General features: G+C 37.3%; 1 protein-coding gene across 2 annotated transcripts in view; it reads left to right on the forward strand.

The window, feature by feature from the left end:
- The window catches only part of L (zinc finger protein Lobe), a 79,231-nt gene that overhangs the window by 62,005 nt on the left and 4,411 nt on the right, over window positions 1-12,815 (forward strand). For both annotated transcript variants that reach the window (XM_073087046.1, XM_073087052.1), the window contains 2 exons: window positions 3,314-3,537; window positions 11,940-12,082. In XM_073087046.1, the coding sequence (XP_072943147.1) occupies window positions 3,314-3,537; window positions 11,940-12,082 (367 nt within the window). The remainder of the gene's footprint in view (window positions 1-3,313; window positions 3,538-11,939; window positions 12,083-12,815) is intronic.

The following is a 12,815-nucleotide window of genomic DNA, read 5'->3' on the forward strand; positions in this document are numbered from 1 at the left end:
TGCCACATATATATATATATAAGACGTTGTAGATAAGGTTATACTAATAGTACGAGTATGTGTCTATTTATGAAGACACAGGGACACCGTGCGCCTGCGCATGCGTCGGCTTTTTATCTGAGAACAGTTAAAAGAAAAAGCGCCTAGATTTAGTTTAACTTTTATAGCACACTTAAGCATATAATAAGCCACTAAATATCTAAGTAAATTTTGTTGGTACGTGTACTACAGTAACGAGTACTTATTGTAGTAAGTACCTACTCGTTGTATACTTACCTACGTTCAGTTTGCGTGTGAGTGCGCGTCGGTTTTTCATGTGAGAATTGTAAAATAGGCGTTTGGCGATTGGCGTTGATTGCCGAGGCGCCGGTTGAGGTGTCTCAGACGCCGCAATTAGGATGTGGGTTTCCGCCGCCCACCGCCTGCGGCGCCACCGTCACCCGACGAATTGCTCGCAATCGCTGCTAATTACGCCTATCCTATCGTCGACGGATACGCCACCTACTACTTTACTTGATATTCTATCTGTCTAGTTAGTGAGCTGAGGAATTAGTCTGGTCATTGTTGTTGGGGCGTAAAATGATCAAGTGCTACGTGGCAAGGTTCTTGACAACGGAAATTGTACAAAACAGTATACTTGGTAGTTATAAGCTGCCTTCAGTTGCTACATTGTTAAAATCTATGCGGGACACATAGTTTAACACATTACCTTTAATTTACAAATGTTTCATTACAATACTCCTTTTAATTAGATACATTCCGTGCCAAACTGCTAGTCCGCTCTGAAGTTGTTGCGAGCAGGTGTAGTCATACAATTTCCTATAGCGACGCGATTCATTTCTAGCAGTTACGTCTTACGCGGACTATACCATTATTTAACTACCTATAGATTTTTCATTATTAAAACCCAATTTTACTATTTTAAAGTCAGTGTATGTGTCATTTAATGAACTATAAAATATTCGGGCAAATTTAAAATGTACGGAAATTTCAAAATGATTATAACACTTATCAATATAAATGATCATGATTCCTCAGCTTTGGTCATTTAGAATAATAACTCTATTACCTACTAAAAGATAAATAAAGGAAATTTATGATTTTATTTCTCTTTATGTGAAGTAATTCCACATCATTAAAGGTGTCGTTACCGCATCCGGGGCGTAGGGCGCTAGATTGATACAAATAGTTCCTCTTATTAACGCCGCAGGAAAAGGAAATTTGCCGTAAAAGATTCATTTTTTCACATAAAAGCCAGTAGATAATTTGATTCTATCTTTTACGTAATGATAGGAGATAATAATCTTGGGACTAGGAAAATGTTGATATATATTGTAGAGTCCTAAGCATTTATTGAGAACAAGTATTAAGTAAGCAATAAGTTAAAATCAAAATGGAATGCTGTCACTTGCCTTTATAATAAAATGGCTGTCAGTATATGATACCAGCTCGTTTATTAACACCCTTTAATGAGAACACTGTTGCACTTAAATCGCTGCACATAGTGAGTGTCGTCTGCAGTGGAAACATGTAGAGTTCTACGAGTTTACTTTTAAGTATACTCACATTTACCAAAACTTAAACGTTAACTCATGACAGAACATTGATGACGTATAAAATCGTTAAAAAAATCTTGTAAGGCTAGCGCAGCCTCTGACATTAGTCATAATTTGCGGGGATGCCACTCGTCATCGCGACCCATTCAATTTGTTTATATTTCACGCCACTCGGAGGTGCCTCGGTATTTCGCCCCTAACACCGAAATATGGCGCCTCGTCGGTATTTACGAGGGCTTTATCAAATCTGCACGCGTTGTCAACCCTAATGTACTTTATCCCTGTAAACTCAACATAAAATTATACTTTATTGCGACTATCGTGTCGGTACAAAGTTAAACTCACATTAAAGAAAAAAGAAAAATAGTATTTTGTATTTTTGAAATTGAAGTACAAAGCGTAAGCGTAAAATATGATTATTTATTTATTAAAAATATATAAATAAGAGGTTCAAGAGACAAATTATATTTTCCACCATTCTAGTATTGTGCTAGGTAAACACCCAAACTTTACCCAGGATATTGTGAAATGAATGCATGATGTATGACTGATTTATTTTATGATTAGTTTAATCCTTATTATTAATTAGTGTAAATGGTTAAGAATATACCGTTTAATTACACAAATACATAATTACTTTATTGTGTGTGTAACATTTCAAGACATAAAAATATAGTGTCTAATACCTACTCAGCGACCTGCAAGTATTAGAGTATGATTTTTTCGACGTCTTTCCCATATTAACAGATAGGGCAATTCATAACAACAATATTAAATCAAATAAATCCTATTTAACTAAAATTTCAAATATACAGGACGCAGGTGCATTAATGAATCGTGCCATTTTATTTAAAAAAATACTTGTATGCCTACTGCTATCTTAATATCCGCAATTGTAGATTAGATAATAACCATCTGTTGTTATTTTGTGTTATTAGGTAAAATCAGCGCATGTTCCAATTATTTGTAGTGGAGTCATCATTGGATTCACTAGTGCTTTTGTTGTTTTTACTAAATGGCTGCTATCTGTTTGCGTCCCAATGGGTACGGATTTCCCCGCGCAACGGCACAGTACTTCATAACGCTGCTCCAAGGTGGATTAGTGGAGAGAGGTCAGTGGCTAGTGGCTTCCGTAGTTACTAACTATTAGAAGGTACTCGGTAAAATATCTGAAACACTGAAACCTTCTGCAAAATATTGTTTTTTATTATCTTAAATTACATCAATGTTTCATATGATTTTAACTTAGATATCGATTGTAATTTATAAGTGCTACGGAGCTATATGCATTTTATTTAAACATTTATTGATAAGTCTGTTAACTCTTCACATTACTTTCCAGACTTTCCTCTTTTTTGGGGAGAGACCCTTATTCAGTGAAGGCCATAAAGTATCGCAAGTCAGTCAGCACGGTTGTAGTCGCATCATAAATATTTGCAACTCATCTAATAATTATTCATGTTTTAATATATGAATTTATTAATTGTATGTATGTAATGATGGCATTAAAAAAATTAAAACAAAGTAATTATTTTGATTATCGACAAAATGACAGACCCGCTGTGTTTCTTTTGGTCTCCTCAGTAGAGATCGCGTTGCGATTAATAATATAATAAAAACAATATTGTAACTGGCAATTTTTAAGTGCCTCCGCAGGCGTATACAGTGCAATCTGGGGGCACGGCAGTGCCCCCGCCAAGTCGAGCTAAATATATTTCATTTTATTTCAAAAAATAAACATTTTGCTTTGTCCACAGAGGCGCTGGGTAGCGTCGGCAGCACCGCGGCGAGCTCGTGGCCGTCGTCGACGCCGGAGCCGTCGCCGTCGCCCGCGTCGACGCCGACGTCGGCCGACGCCGCGGACGGCGACGCGGACGCCGAGCCGCCCTTCACGCACGGCGCCACCGAACACACGCCCTACCAATGCCAGTTCTGCGACAAAGCCTTCCCCAGACTCTCCTACCTGAAGAAACATGAGCAGGTACCTATGATATACTTCTCAGAATTCGCACATTAAGTCTACAATACAATATAATTAATATTGTGTATGTATGCTAGAATGCAACATTTTTTATAGAAAGAGTGTAAGTATACTTACCAACAAAATAGCGTTTGAGAATGTGTCACCTTAAGTACTCTACCACAGACCTGTACCTAAGGTCTGTGTACTCTACATATAATTCTCATCACCAAACGAAATAAAACATATCGTTGGATGTCTCGAACTGATTTTTTTTAAGAATTATTATATTATGACGCAAACTTTACAACACAATGTTTTGGTCGTTTTACGATATTACGTTATGATGCAACACCGTAATCGACAAAGACGATTTATATCTAAAACCTACAAGTCCTCTTTCTGTAGCTAACGAACCTTATACTCCGAGGTAATAAACGTGTCTAACGCCATAAAACAACTTGACTAGCATGACTACAATACGACTATTAAAGTTGTCATATCAGTAAATTCACAGCAGTTTCGCCATGCAGCGCCGAGCTTCATTAGCAAGTAGATACCCAAAATGGTCCATTTTGCGGAGCCGGTGTGTATTGAGATATGTATCGCGGTAGCCTTGCAGCGCAGCACGGGGCTGCTGTGACGTGCAGGCCATTACGGCACTCGCACATCTCGGCTCCTTTGTGCCGCGCCGATCTCGCTGTGTTACGATTACCTGCGACACACGCCTCGACAGATGTACCAGATAGGGCAAATAGAAACGTCACTTTGCATAACGCCGGTCATAGTCCGCCTACGTTTAGAGCAGATTTGCATCTTGATACCAACCAAAACATCCAAGTTTACTAAAATACTTTATATGCGCATAACAGCTTCGAGCTCGACAAAACGTCGAGACACGCAACAATTAAGCGATTCTTAAACGCAACCGAAAATCGATGGAATCCGCCGCGATTATTCAAATCCTTTTTAAATTGGCGAGTGAAATCGTAAAAGGATTTCATTAGATTATCTGTATGCAATTGCAGTCACCGTTGCGTCTTGGCGATACCGATCAGCCGTTGCGCGGTCGTGGTGTTGCGCGCCGACAAATGTATCGCGATGATCGCGTCGCTCGCGCCGCGACAGAGCGGTGACGGCCGGAAATAGGCTCGCGATAACAACTCCCTAGCCGACCGCGACACACCTTTATCATCGCACCGCTTGGGAAAAGCAATCATTATAGGAATAAATCAATTGCGTAGTCCCCACATAACTTAGACCGGACTAGGCAACTTTGAAGAAAGTACGATAGGAAAGATCGTTCGACTTATTCATTAAAGCAGGCGTAATCGAAGTTCGAATAAGCGTAATGAACGCTCTATAGGTACAGCCAAGAAGCTATTAAGTAGTATTTTGAGTTTAAGTTAAGGCAAATGCATATAAGGTCTTTTGGACAATAGTTGCAATTAAGCAATATAATAAACGTATGATCGATTACAGCAAATCATGAAATTTTGATACGAATTTTACTTTTTCAAGTACTTCTTTTTTACACTCAATTAGGAGAAAGCATAAACATACGTAAAAGCTAACTGTGAACCGTTATTTTTAACAGGGTAGTTCAAGTACCTACTTTTTCGTCGTCCGTCAAGTTAATTAAACAGCTTAAAATGTTTTAGGTGATTGTCCTCGAAACCACCGCCTGGTAGCAGTCACAAAGTTGTCCAACACAACAAAAACAAGATGTTACACCCACATTTTATTCTTATCGGTATTTTACTAAAGGGTTAACATATAAACACCTACCTACATATACATACACCTATATCTAATAGAAATCTTACTAAATATTTAAAAAAGATAAAGTTTTGAATATGTCACTATATATTACAATTTTTGGGCCGTTATATTGGTATTTAGTATTTGAAATATCTTAAAACTGTAACTTGCAAACTATTTCTATAAACAATCATCAACCATTTTCTAACATTACTAGACATAAAACGAGGTTATGCTAATTTTAAAAGTTAGGAATTAGATTCAGGCTGAGTACGTAGCTACTTTAAATGAGCTACTTACGCGTACAAAGCCTGTTTTGTAGGTATCATTATTTTAAAGCATAAAAATTCTGTGTCAACAACTTACAGTAGCTGCCTGATTCTAAGAAATGGTTACTCGTAAAAATACTACATTTTTTTATTTTTTCTCGACATTGCTCGTGATAAACCACATTATTTTTTATGTTTACACTTTTGTCTTAGCGATATTAAAATAAATCAAGAAGGTTTAGAACACTTAGAACTCGTAGGGTAAGTTAGTACATTGAAGATTAGTATTGAAGTCATAGATTAGTAAAGATACTTCGCCGCTTTGAAATTGATTGAAGCCACAAACGGCTTATTTTAGTAAGTTCTTATTTGAATCCTTGACAAATAAAAACATTTTTAGAGAAAATTTACGAATAAATAACAAATTTACGTAATTTACGTAATAAATAAATAATTATTTCAAATATTTTAGGGACATTTTAGCACGGAGACGTGGCAAAACTTTTTTACGCAACTATTTCAATTCTCAAAACTGGGTACATTTTCTTGTTAGAAGTGAGTAATCTTTACTAATATATGATTGAAGTAAGCAGAACACCTTACTCCTTAGTTATTACTATACCTACTTAAGTAAAACTTAAATAAGTAAAAACAAAGCCGAACGTTATGTGACAACTAAGTGGGTACTTATGATGATGGATACCGATGTTCGGAGAGATTACGGGGCGGGCCGGGTCGATGAGCGTCCGGGTGCTGCGCGGTTGACCCCTGAACCGTGAACCGACGACGACATCGCTGTTATTACACCTGGGAAAGTGGCTCGGTAGCCGCCGCAGCCCATTTTCGGGCTTTTATTGGCTATCACGGCCGCCTTAAACTAGTTTAGAATGCCTCTTGGTGCGCTTTACGCGGAAAAGTTAACAGCGTCGGAGCGTATTATGTCGGCCGCTCTCACGGTATTTGTTGTTGTTGAATAATAATAAATCGTGGTTATTCGCGTGCCTTTTCACCATAAGTGGAGTGTAGCGTCGTGGCGGGGCGCTCGGCGGCCAGCAGGGCTCCGCGCACCCAGCGGCCGGCTCCCGGAGCGCCTGACGTTTGTTTTGGTTATTGGATTCCCGCACGAACCACTACACAAGAAGACTTAATAAAATTCACGCTCGCTATCATAATGTATGCTTATTACAGTACTTGCGAAGTATCTTTCAATCACAGCAAAATTTAATGTTAAAGTTATTGTAGTACAATTGTAAATACTTAGGCCTATTAACATTTTATATTTTTGCAAAAATATCACTTAAAGACACGAGGGATTGATGCCTAAATGTTTTAGTTTACCAAAAGTAAACTGTACTTATGTTTTATTGTAGTTTTAAGGAAATGAAAGGTTGCGTGGGCTTAGGCGCTTCGGATAAGTGGTGGATTTATCGTGTACCGAGGATCAGATTTATTAATTCTGTCGTGGGGCGATTGCTCCAATTAAGAGGGAGCAGTAAACATGCCGCGGCGATGTTTATGCGACGCTTCGCCGGACGTCTCGGAACACTCGCACGTCACTCCGCATTAATCACTATACGGTATTAACATAATTATCGGCAACAGCCGACGACTTTGATTTGCGCCCTTGCCGTGCATATCGCTGTAGACTGTAGTTGCTCCTCAGAGCGACTATTAGCAATTAAGAGTTTATTGCTAATCGCTTTCAAAGATAACTTGTGTATGCGATTAAGACTTTTTTATACATATTTTATTCTTTGATCTGTCCTAAATAGTTTTAAGTGCGATAGTCACCCCTATTTTGGTGACCGACTCGTGCCGATTCCAAGTCAACATTTAACAATTTCTGCCTACTATAAATTTACTAATTTCGATTTATGGTAAGTAAAAATGTAAAGGGTCCTTCTTGGGTAATAACAGGTTTGTATTAATTGAGATAGCTCATTAATAAGCTCAAAAACTTCTGAGCCGCTTTAAAATTTTTGTCAGCAATACTTAGATTAGAATTTCCGAATTAAAATAGGCTATATATTATATCGTTGAAAAATGCGGGTGAAACCGCCGTGCATAGCTAGTTATAAATAAATTACACTTCCTGTAGCGGGAAAGAAATACATGATAAAGAAACTTAAGTACCTGATGTCTGATGTCTTTTTTATCATGATATTTTCAAGTAGGTTGGTACGTATGTGGAATCCGTTTTAGTATTTATGATATTCAGCTATTCCCCTATATAGCTAATGGATAATGCATTATGAGTTAATGGAAAAACAAATAGGTTTAGGTAAATAACGAAACCCGTAATTTACAAAAAAAAATCTGAATAGAATTATGGCATGATTAAGTAGGTATATATTTTCTATCGCAAATCGTTAGGATATTATCACTAAGTAAGTAGGTAAGTCTGCCGTGGTAACTCATAATTTCCGCGATTCCGTAAGCCGGCCAATGCAACGAGAATAAGGTATAATCAGCAGTAAGGAAGGTGTTTGTTTCCCGGATATCTTGAGAGCCGGCCTCTTCGCGGCGCTAACAAATTGAGATGTGACGCTAATGGGTCCCGCCAACCGCCTCGCTATGGTAATTGAGGGAGCACGAGACTAAAACCATCGACTGAACAAACACGATAATCCCACTAACACGCTGATCGATAACTGCCACTTTCATTTTTTACAATAACTCACAAAAACGCCTGTCGAACGTTTCGTGCCCATTATTAGTTTTAAACAGACTTATCAATGTTCAATGGCTGGCAGATGTCTAGTCAATCACCGTAACAAGTGTTTAACATCACAAGGACATAATCAGCGAGGTGGTCAAGAAGTAAAAGCGTGAATCGGTTGTCAGTTCGGGTCTCTATTATGTCTCCAGCTCGTCTCATCAGTTCACGGGTGGTACGAAGGCCGACGGCTAGTGGTATTGTCTCACTGCCAACAACGACGTCTGCGCATTTGCATACCCATTATGCTTATGAATAATCCTTTGAGTATGTTACTGAATAATACGTATTTTTACGAATAAATGACGTGACATGTGAGTAATTAGGAAAAGTTCCTATATATAGATAGGTATTAAGTGTTGCTATAGCCGTCCCAAGATTCCTTTTAATATGACGGAAATAAAAAAAGCCAATTTATGTTATGCCGGGATGTAAATTACAATGTAGCTTAAACATATTGAGCATTAATGTACTAATGTGTAATATAGGTATATAATCCTGTACCATATGTCTTGGTCGAAAAACAATCGAGGGTTTCGAGTTTCAAACCACTCACGTCTCACGTCTTTCAATGTTATGGGCGTATTAAAATTCAATGATTACTATAAACTTACTTAACAATTATTACTATTACTTATTATTATAGTTATAACGATGAACGAAAACATCATGTGGAAACCTAAACGACCTTTAAAAACAAATTTTCAAAGGTGTGTAAAGTCTACATTCGCACTTGGCCAGCGAAGGTGTCTGAGGCCTAAACTTTAGCCGTAGGACAATAATAGCTTGACGATGAGCAACAAAATGTTATAATATGAGAACATTATATGCCTAGGTACAATATAAAGACTAGGACCTTTAACCCTTAATTAGGCGCATAGAGAAAATCACCCAATTAGTAGCATGGGGTCTCGGGTCACCCCAAAAAAATCTTGAACAAGTAATTAATTTAAAAAATCAAAAACCCGACTGCACCAAAAAGGCTGAAGTAGAATTTCCAAAAGCAGTGAAATAGGCATTTCATTATTTTTATCCAGAAAGCCAAATACAAAGTTTCATAGTAGGTGTCTGCTTCAAAAACAAAAAATGTTCAAACAATATTATCCTATTTTATTTTATCCTCGTAGTGTTCATTTACGCTATATAAAGAACCTATGTGTAAAATTCAAGCACGCTTAAGTTCAGCGGTTTCCCTTTGCGTTGGTCTCTGGCACATCAACTCTCTCATTTAGTCAGACAGTCATCTCGATGTGTACATACGAGTATATATGTACTAGCTGACCCGGCAAACGTTGTGTTGCCATATAAATAAAAAAATGTTAAGGATGAACAACCCTTATTACTTAGGTGTAAAAAAATAGATAGTGGCCGATTCTCAGACCTACTGAATATGTATATAAAATTTGGTGAAAATCGGTGAAGCCGTTTCGGAGGAGTACGGTAACTAATACGAGAATTTTATATATAAGATATATTATATAATGTATGTGTAATCTCCTCTTAATTTCCTTTATTTTGACACCCTACTCGATAGGTTTGTTTAACTTTTTTAAAACGTGTTACTATTTCGCGAAAAAATTCACCATTTACGGTCTATAAAATATATAACTTCAGTAAATCAAAGTTTTGGTCATTATTTTACCTCGTTAGAGGTAGCATTTCATTATTTTTATCCAACAAGCCTGATACATGATCATAGTGTTTGCTTCAAAATTGACGATAGTTCAAATGAACTTTTAACCCTTATTTTACCCTCTACGGGGTTGATTTTTCGGAGGGGGATAAATAAGTGCGTCCTTGTTCCTATCCAGAAAGCCAAATACAAAATTTTATAGTAGTTGCTTCAAAATTAAAGGATTTCAAAAAAACTGTTTTCCCCTATTTTACCCTCTTAAGGGTAGAATTTCCAAAAGGCCTTTCTTAGTACTTATTCAAGCTATATAGAGAACCTGTGTGCAAAATTTCAGAACTGTAAAGTCCTTGGTTTAGGCTGTACGTTGATTTCTGAAAAATGAAAAAGTCATTTAGTTAGTCAGTCAGTCAGTCAGTCACCTTACTGTTTTATATATATACAAATATGTTTTTATTATCTCCGTTTAATTTCCTTTCATTTGATACCCTACTCGATAGGTTCGGTTAACTTTTTTTTTTAAATGTGTTACTATTTCGCGCCAATAATCCGCCATTTTGATTTTTTTTTACTAACACCTATCTAAGGACACTCGGGTCATTGAGACAAATATAATGACACTTTAACTGTTGAAATTCATCCAGCCGTTTGTTAGGTCGGATCAAATAAAGAAAGACAAACATACAAGATACGCGCGAAAAACATAACCCTTCCTTGGCAGTCGGGTAAAAAGGTATATTAAATAAATAAAACAGTGTAATTTATCAATATATAAGAGATCTTTATTATAGTTAACTTTAGGAAACAAAAACATAAATTCAGCTTGAAACCTTTGACATGTAAATCATCAAAGCTTGAAACTTGGATTACAGAATTTAAATAATTGTAATGACTCTACTAACTACAAATTAGACTTAATCCAGATGAACGTTAAAGAAAGAATAAATATTTCTGTTCTACTAACAACCAACAAACTGTATCATACTAGTTAGTAGCTAGTTAAAATCCTTTATAACAAGTAGCTCGTAAGAATAAAGCCTCTCCATGAATGTCACAGTCATTATCAGATAAGCGGCGTCTCGTTTCGGAGCGATAATGCATCTCGTCTCCTTTGGAAGCTCCCGAATCGGAATGTTATCGGCCGATATCTCGCTCGGCGTTCATAACATCATAATTAAAGATTTGATTTTGATTTCCTTGAAAATCAATAGTGATTGAACTAGTGTACTGTAATGTTACGATCATTGTGCACCGTTCCAGTGGAGCCATTCATTGTGTTTATTCTGTTCGTTCTTTGTGGCAAACGGACGGACCTTTCACTTTACAATATAATATTATATGGTCTATATGTTATGAGGTAAATTGTAAAAGCTTCTCTCTGCAGTTCTATCTCTAAAATGGATCTCCATTTTTTGTAACCCTAAATATCTCCGGGTTTAAAAGAACCTGCCATTTTCACTCTAACGTCTTGTGTCCTTGCATGAATGTTCTGTTCATATGGGTTTACTCGTATTAGTTTCCAATAAGCCCATATTGATATATATAAAAATATAAAATGTCTTTAATGTTAAATTACACTAAGATACAAAAAATACAACAGACAAATTATTTAGCTGCAACGTTTAGTTGAGAAATCTCTGGCGGAAATGTATGAAGCCTAAAGCATATTCTACCACACCATTCTAACTACGTAGGTGAATTAGAGACATACAACAGTTATTTGTTAAATAAACGATGTAATGACATTCAGTTGGAAAGCCAAAAGCATTCCTTGCTTTTTGCTTTGTACAGTCTAGATACCTATGCATACAGCAGGAGGATTCTGTTGTTATAATAAGGCTGACGTTCTACCTGGTGGAACGCTGTCACCCTCGCCTATGGACATTTGCAACACCAGAGGAATCGCCAATGCATCGCCGGCTTTGAAGGAGAGTTTTGCATCCTCTTTGAAGCTTCTTGAACCATGTCATAGCGCTCAGGGAATACCTCAGGAAATTCATTCCATATTTTGCACGTACGCGGATTTTATAGTGTCCATGTTTTTCAGACCCATACAGATGAGATGCCGTTCCGCTGCGAGTTCTGCGCGCGACTGTTCAAGCACAAGCGGTCGCGCGACCGCCACGTCAAGCTGCACACCGGCGACCGCAAGTACCGCTGCGCGCACTGTGAATCTGCGTTCTCTAGAAGGTAAGAACCTTTGTTGCCTACGTTGGATAGGCCTCATATGTGCTGCTTTTTAATAGAAGAGTGGCACTGTGAACCGATTCGAAGAGTATAAGGAAAGAGCATTAGCAAAACAATTCGCAGGACACAGTCTTGGCTTTCCAAAAGGAGTACCAATTAATTTGCTACCGATATTAGATAACATTTCAGTCCATTTGCGACTGATTACAGATGTCTAGGCGTGATTGTAACCATTTAATATTAGGTAGATTAGATCAGAATAGATTTATAAACACTAAGTCGATGTACCTACTTAATCCAGTTAGGTCCACTTCCATCTGCGTGCACATTGCACAGTGGTCACTCAACGTACAGGCTGTCTTGCAGATAATTCTGAGTTTTGGTTCGGTTAGGCGGGTATGTGTCTAAGGGCGGAGTTGCTTGTGGATTTATCTTCTTGCATTAGGTAATATGTACCTTACAGGACTTAGTAGGACTAAGTATAATACGCGTTTATTTTCGCTTAAAAACATTGTGTATTGGTATTTTAGTAGAAAAGATATCTTAATTTTAAGTAAATAATAAAAAGTATAAAAGTAATGAATATAGTTTTACCCAGCAACCAGTTCTAATAAGAATATATTCTAAGTACCTACGCTTTTTGTTTTGTATGACTAATAGCGCAACTAAAAAGTGACTTAATCCTTCTCTCGGCGCTATTGTGGGTTACGTGTACTTTTGAGAAGGTTCTTGAGAG

The sequence above is a fragment of the Epargyreus clarus genome, unplaced genomic scaffold (genome assembly GCF_041222505.1).
Source record: "Epargyreus clarus isolate Ecla_fem2 unplaced genomic scaffold, WU_Ecla_fem_2.2 ptg000003l, whole genome shotgun sequence".
NCBI classification, from domain to species: domain Eukaryota; kingdom Metazoa; phylum Arthropoda; class Insecta; order Lepidoptera; family Hesperiidae; genus Epargyreus; species Epargyreus clarus.